The sequence below is a fragment of the Sinocyclocheilus anshuiensis genome, unplaced genomic scaffold, assembly GCF_001515605.1.
Source record: "Sinocyclocheilus anshuiensis isolate Anshui unplaced genomic scaffold, SAMN03320099.WGS_v1.1 scaffold1543, whole genome shotgun sequence".
In the NCBI taxonomy this organism is placed as follows: Eukaryota; Metazoa; Chordata; class Actinopteri; order Cypriniformes; family Cyprinidae; genus Sinocyclocheilus; species Sinocyclocheilus anshuiensis.
Genome location: NW_015551074.1, coordinates 1,088,603 through 1,096,102, shown reverse-complemented (window position 1 = coordinate 1,096,102; position 7,500 = coordinate 1,088,603). Strand labels below are relative to the sequence as shown.

The 7,500-nt window shown below is 40.9% G+C and overlaps 1 protein-coding gene across 1 annotated transcript in view; it reads left to right on the top strand.

The window, feature by feature from the left end:
* Positions 1 to 496: 496 nt before the first annotated feature.
* Positions 497 to 7,500, top strand: part of etv6 (ETS variant transcription factor 6) — a 23,104-nt gene continuing 16,100 nt past the window's right edge. The window contains exons 1-2 of the mRNA XM_016452181.1: positions 497 to 922; positions 4,943 to 5,068. Of these exons, the coding sequence (XP_016307667.1) occupies positions 889 to 922; positions 4,943 to 5,068 (160 nt within the window). The 5' untranslated portion in view covers positions 497 to 888. The remainder of the gene's footprint in view (positions 923 to 4,942; positions 5,069 to 7,500) is intronic.

The following is a 7,500-nucleotide window of genomic DNA, read 5'->3' as shown; positions in this document are numbered from 1 at the left end:
CAACTTTGTTGCATTGAATAAAAAAGACCTATACTGGACTTACTGTGGGCAACAACAGTGGGAATATAGCTTTCTGGTAGTCTAAAATTTAAGATACGCGTAAAAACTGAAAAAAATAAAGCGTTTGTGACAACTAGCCCCGGTCTGATCTGCAATAGTAATGCGTGTAACACCAGTGTTATCCAGCAGGTGTCGCACGTTTATCCAAATAACAGTCGTTTATAGTTTGAGAAGTTGCTAAAATGTTTAAAAATCTTGCATTTTAATTTAAAGAAAATCTAAAAAAAAATGTACAACAATTTTTGTAATTATGTATATTTACATATAGATGGCATGTTTGGTCTCTTGCATGTTTCGTTCTAGATAAAAGGTAAAGAAATCGCTGTTTAATGCACCGCAGCTGCGCTGTTAATGAGACCACGTGATCAAATTATTGCGCTTGTGTGCGTTCTTAATAAAGCATGCCTCGTGTATGTTTTCTGCTCGATGGGATATTCTGAACGCTCAGGATGATCCTGTGAAACACGGCTTCCATTCTGACGAACTCGATCTGCGTCGCGTGTCTCTTTAAGCGCCGCGCGCTGCCTGGAATTCACGTCACTTCGCCGCGAAGCGTCCGGATCAATGAGGTTCCGCGCTGCGCGCTGCGTTGCGCTCCTGCGAGCGACGCTTCCAGGAAGGTGTTAACCATCGCGCTGCCGCAATGTAGCGCCTGCTCGCGCGTTTGCAAACAAGAGAAGTTGAAGTATTCCGCGCGGGGCGAGGCCAGTGGATGCGCGTTAAAATCGCCTGCGCGTCGCGAAGGGAACGTTATCCAGGGCTTTATTTCGCAGAAGAACAAGGGAGAGGAAAGTGGAAACAGAAGAACTTCCTGAATTTCAACGAGACATGTCCGATTCCCCCTCGCAGGTCATTATTAAGGTAATTCTGCCTTTTCTTTCTTGCCTCGAATGTAAACGCGCAAAGACGCGACGCGGTGTGCGATCATCTGTTGCTGTGATCGATCAGGGATCAATCAATCAATCGCGTTGAGCTGGCCGCTTGCGAGCGGGCTCTCGTGACTTCATGTGACGCGATGCGCGCGTTTAAACCACGCAGCTCGAGCCATCCGTGGGGAAAGTTTGAGAATGAGTTCCACTGCGCACGGGCACTTTAACCGCGTCTGGAAGCGTTGCGTCTCCGTAACATTAGCTTGCATTGGTTATTTAGTAACAGGCTCGCGGAAGCGATCAGAAGCCGAGACTTTGCGCTGGAAGCACGCTTGTTATCGGCGCTGCTCTTTGACCAGGTTCCTATGGCATCTTAATAGTGAGCGATCACATCCTTCAGCGGGTTCTTGCACAGTTCCTCGTGCGTTTATACGTGCAGCGAAGCGTCACACCTGGCCCTGATGCACGCCTGCATCGCGGAGACGTCGCGTTTACATCTGCGAGACGTGTTTTTTAGAGCGTTTGCTCATCTGTCTATAGGACGTTTCATATCAGACGTTTAGATGTATAATGCATGTAAAACTGACATCTTAAAGACTTCTGTCAGATGTTTGTACACCGCAGATGCAACAGACCTCTTGCAGACGAAACATGCATGTTTTATTTTTTTAAATTGTTTGTAGCATTTAATCAAAATCTTCCAGTGAAACTTCAGTGTTCTCAGTGCTGATGTTACAGTGTTGCCAACTGCTTTCAATTGAAAGTAGCTAAATGTCACTAGATGACATCACAATGGCAAAATCACTGATCTATATAAAGATGAATGTAGATCAGTGGGCAAGATGAGAACTTAGATAAGGTTTGTCCAAGAAGTTGCTATATTTGTCCCTAAACTTTTGAAAAAAAGTCTCAAAAGGGCCGGGGAAGTCGCTAAATCTAGCTACAAAGTAGCTAAATTGGTATGCGGGACTTCTCCAATCATTTCGTGCTCTTAAGCTCCGCCCCTGCATGCACTTGAGTGCCACGCCCACATCTCAACATCCAATCAGCAACTGATGCACAGAACTAAGCCCCGCCCCGCAGTTTTTCTTTTTTGATAATCCGTTACTAATGGATGTACAGTGTTATTATTTTTTCCAATTATGTTTTAATAGCGAGATGTTATGTCATTTAAACAATATATTTTCTCGTAATGAGATGTCGTTAAAATGCTATTTTTTGTAATAGCGAGATAATGTGTAATTAAAATGAGATATTTGCTCATTAAAACGATGTTTTCTCGTAATAACGAGATCTTATGTTTTTAAAAACAAGATACATTTTTTATAATGGTGAGGTAATGTGTCGTTAAAATTATATATTTTCTCGTTAAAATGGCATTTTCTCGTAATAACAAAAAGTTATGTTGTTTTGTTTGTAATAACGAGATAAACTGTTGTTAAAATGCTACATTTTCTTGTTAAAATGACATTTTCTCGTAATAATGAGACGTTATGTTGTTAAAAATAGTTTTTTCGTAATAGCAAGATCTATTGTTAAAAACAATAATAATGTCATTAAAACTATATATTTTCTCATAATAACGAGATTTGTTGTTAAAAACCTATGCCTTTTCATAATAACGAGATTGTTGTTAAAACGATGTATTTTCTCGTTAAAACAACATTTATTTGTAAAAAAGAGATGTGTAATTTAAACGATATGCTCTCGTAATAACGAGATGTTAAAACAATATATTTTGTAATAGCAAGATAATGTTGTTAAAGTGATCATTTCCCCTTAAAGCAACATTTTCTCGTAATATTGAGATGTCGTTAAAAACAATGTTTTTTTCATAATAAAGAGAAAATGTGTGGTTAAAACGATGTATTTTCTGTATTTGTTTTTCTGTTGAAATGTTCGGTCACTGCTTCCGTTTAATTGCGACTTTAATGCATCTGATTGATATCATCAGCCCGTCATATTCATCGCTGCTCTTATTGATGCACCTTTACCTTATTTGATGCTTGTAATTAATAATAATGAGCGTTTTTAATGCAAATGTGATGTGTTTGCGATTTGCATGTTTCTCCCTCCATCTCCAGGTGTTCCGGCGACCGCCGAGAGCTTTCTGACAGTTGTAGAAACATCCACGCTCGGGTGGAGCGGCTTTGTTCAGTGCAGCCGCATGCAAACGAGCCGATCGAGCCGCGGTACTATCGATTTTGATCTTGCATGCTTTCATTTGCACAGGGAGCTGGACACGATGATGGCGTTTGAGGAAGTTTCCAGAGAACCGCTCTGTGCTTCCCGGCTCTCGGTTTAACCCTGGAAATTTCAGTTCTCAGTGCAAACACTACCGTGGCCCAAAAGATCAACAGGAAATCAGAAGAGAAATCACAGCAGCTGAAGAACACTCAAATGTCTCTGGTTTCCCTTCGAGGGCCGAACATGATCTCAGAGCATCATCCGCATGCATATTAATCATATTCACATTACTGTGCAATATAGAAGTATGAAACTTAATATTCATTAGCCTCTGTAGGTAAATAACTAGCTAATAATACTAAAATTAATATTCATTAGACTTTGTAGGTAAATAACTAGCTAATAATACTAATAAATCAAGATTTCTTAGCTTTTGTACATAAATAACTAGATATTAATGCTAAAAAAAATCATATTTGTTAGCCTCTATAGGTAAATAGTTAGATATTAGTGCTAAAAATTAATATTAATTAGCCTCTAAAGGTAAATAACTAGATATTAGTGCTAAAATTAATATTCATTAGCCTTTGTAGGTAAATAACTAGCTAATAATACTGAAAAATCAATATTTCTTAGCCTTTGTACATAACTAGATATTAGTGCTAAAAATTAATATGAATTAGCCTCTGTAGGTAAATAACTAGATACTAATTCTAAAAAAGTGATATTAATTAGCCTCTGTAGGTAAATAACTAGCTAATAATACTAAAATTAATATTCATTAGCCTTTGTAGGTAAATAACTAGCTAATAATACTAAAAAAATCAATATTTCTTAGCCTTTGTACATAAATAACTAGATATTAATGCTAAAAAAAATTATATTTATTAGCCTCTATAGGTAAATAACTAGCTAATAATACGAATAAATCAATATTCATTAGCCTCTGTAGGTAAATAACTCTCTAATAATACTCAAAATTAATATTCATTAGCCTCTGTAGGTAAATAACTAGACATTCATTAGTATCGATTAATATATTAATAGAGAAATTATATCAGCTCTGAAGTTAAATAACTAGATATTCATTAATATTCATTAGCCACTATAGGAAAACAATAAGATGTTCATTTATGTTCATTAGTATTCATTACCAGCAACAGCTAAATTGTGGGTAATGAATATTATTATTATTGATTAATATTCATTAGTCGTTGTAGGTAAACAACTAGACTATTCATTTTGTTTAATTAATATTTATTAAATATTAATTAGTGTTACTTAATATTAAGTACAAGTACAATAGTCACTATAGTTAGACAACTAGATATTTATTTGTATTAATATTCATGAGCCACTATAGGTAAATAACTCATTTATTAGTATTAATTCACATAAATTAGCAGCAGGTAAATAACTAGAAGAATAACAGCATGCGGTAAACAGTACAACTATTTGTGTAATTATGATAAGTTACAGTCATATGATAATAATACCAGTTTGCTATATCAAGCTGTGTTTGTCACTGGAAGCGAATGACACCGGAGCACTCGAGTTCCCGCTCTTATGTTAAAAACGAGTGGATAATGTTCATCAGATGACCTCTGGGTGACCTTTGACCTGTCTGCGGGGTCACAGAGCGTCAGTGAGCAGCTTCACGTGGCTCTCTGTGTTTGTTCTGAGCAAAACAACTCTGGAGGAAGTTCAGGACTTTATGACTGTTTGCTTGTGCTTGTTTGTGTGTGTGAGTGAGTGTGCGCGTGCGAGATCAGCAGCACAAACACACAGTGATGGATATCTAACGCTCTGTTGGTGTGTCTGTAGTAACCGGAGTGCTTTCAGTCCGTCCGCGAGCCCGTTGCCAAATTCCACTTCCTCTCCCGGCCATGTCCCGCCCTCTTCAGCTAATGCCAGGATAGAAGAGGAACCAACCAGACTGCCTGCACACCTGCGTGAGTGACACTCACTCACACACACTCACACACACACACTCTCTCTCACACACACACACGCACGCACGCACGCATACACTCACACACACTCGTGCTTTTGTTCTAGCGTGCCGCATCAGACGTTTGCAGGCGCTGGTTGAGTTTGACGTCACTGAACACACTCAAGCTAGCTTTAGACCGGCACAAAACCCAACCATCAGGATACGACAAAAGCTGTGATTTAATTACATATATGCACTGCATATGAGGAGTGGTTTGCTTTTCATTTTACATGAATGATAGATAGATAGATAGATAGATAGATAGCGATGTGCGGATGAATATGTGTGTCTGGCGGAGCAGCAGGTCTAGACGCGTCCCGCTCGGATCAGGGTGGAGTTGGACGCGCTCCAGCTTACAGGATCTGATCAATATTTAACCCGTCTGTTTGACATGCGTGTCCTCGTTACAGACGGAAATAATCCACTGCTGGACTCCATCCTGATCCAGTGCTGTTCATTCAGGAAGTCACTCATAAACCCAGCTTTTGCTTTGATGTCCACTTCCTGTCTACTGACTCCTCGTGAGCCACGTTTATCTAGACTAGTTTATCTAGTCTGGTGCACAACACACCCAAAAATGAGTCAAATTATATATTTTTTAAGGTAAAGCAGATATATGTGACCCTGGAGCACAAAACCAGTCTTAAAGGGTTAAGCAGGTGTTGCAGTGCTTCAGTCCAAAAGAAGTTAAATAAAAAGCGCCCATCCATAAAAAAAAAGTGTCTCACACGGCTCCAGGGGGTGAACAAAGGCGTTTTTTTGAATCGATGCATTTTTGTAAGAAAAATATCCATATTCAAAGTGAGTGAGTGAGTGTGAGAGAGAGAGAGAGAGAGAGAGAGAGAGAGAGAGAGAGAGAGAGAGAGAGAGAGAGAGAGAGAGAGAGAGAGAGAGAGAGAGAGAGAGAGAGAGAGAGAGAGAGAGAGAGAGAGAGAGAGAGAGAGAGAGAGAGAGAGAGAGAGAGAGAGAGAGAGAGAGAGAGAGAGAGAGAGAGAGAGAGAGAGAGAGAGAGAGAGAGAGAGAGAGAGAGAGAGAGAGAGAGAGAGAGAGAGAGAGAGAGAGAGAGAGAGAGAGAGAGAGAGAGAGAGAGAGAGAGAGAGAGAGAGAGAGAGAGAGAGAGAGAGAGAGAGAGAGAGAGAGAGAGAGAGAGAGAGAGAGAGAGAGAGAGAGAGAGAGAGAGAGAGAGAGAGAGAGAGAGAGAGAGAGAGAGAGAGAGAGAGAGAGAGAGAGAGAGAGAGAGAGAGAGAGAGAGAGAGAGAGAGAGAGAGAGAGAGAGAGAGAGAGAGAGAGAGAGAGAGAGAGAGAGAGAGAGAGAGAGAGAGAGAGAGAGAGAGAGAGAGAGAGAGAGAGAGAGAGAGAGAGAGAGAGAGAGAGAGAGAGAGAGAGAGAGAGAGAGAGAGAGAGAGAGAGAGAGAGAGAGAGAGAGAGAGAGAGAGAGAGAGAGAGAGAGAGAGAGAGAGAGAGAGAGAGAGAGAGAGAGAGAGAGAGAGAGAGAGAGAGAGAGAGAGAGAGAGAGAGAGAGAGAGAGAGAGAGAGAGAGAGAGAGAGAGAGAGAGAGAGAGAGAGAGAGAGAGAGAGAGAGAGAGAGAGAGAGAGAGAGAGAGAGAGAGAGAGAGAGAGAGAGAGAGAGAGAGAGAGAGAGAGAGAGAGAGAGAGAGAGAGAGAGAGAGAGAGAGAGAGAGAGAGAGAGAGAGAGAGAGAGAGAGAGAGAGAGAGAGAGAGAGAGAGAGAGAGAGAGAGAGAGAGAGAGAGAGAGAGAGAGAGAGAGAGAGAGAGAGAGAGAGAGAGAGAGAGAGAGAGAGAGAGAGAGAGAGAGAGAGAGAGAGAGAGAGAGAGAGAGAGAGAGAGAGAGAGAGAGAGAGAGAGAGAGAGAGAGAGAGAGAGAGAGAGAGAGAGAGAGAGAGAGAGAGAGAGAGAGAGAGAGAGAGAGAGAGAGAGAGAGAGAGAGAGAGAGAGAGAGAGAGAGAGAGAGAGAGAGAGAGAGAGAGAGAGAGAGAGAGAGAGAGAGAGAGAGAGAGAGAGAGAGAGAGAGAGAGAGAGAGAGAGAGAGAGAGAGAGAGTGTGTGTGAGTGTGAGATGAGCTCGCGTCTCTGTTAACCCTTCACGACCCACAGTCCAGCACACACAAGCGCTAGTTACAACTTGTTTGATGTTCAGATGTGGCAGTGATGATGTCATCGGCGACATTAGCATGCTGACGCGTGATTGGTCTGTTGCTGCATCTGTTTAACCGTGTTTGTTTCATGTGCAGATCTACTGTAGTCTTTATTGATATTCATTAAATGCATATTAATGCAATGAAATTTGTTGAAAGACATGAGAATGAGCTGAGACAGGAAACTGATATGTGACGGGGGGGGGGTGTGTGTATTTCGTCATCCTCATCAGGTT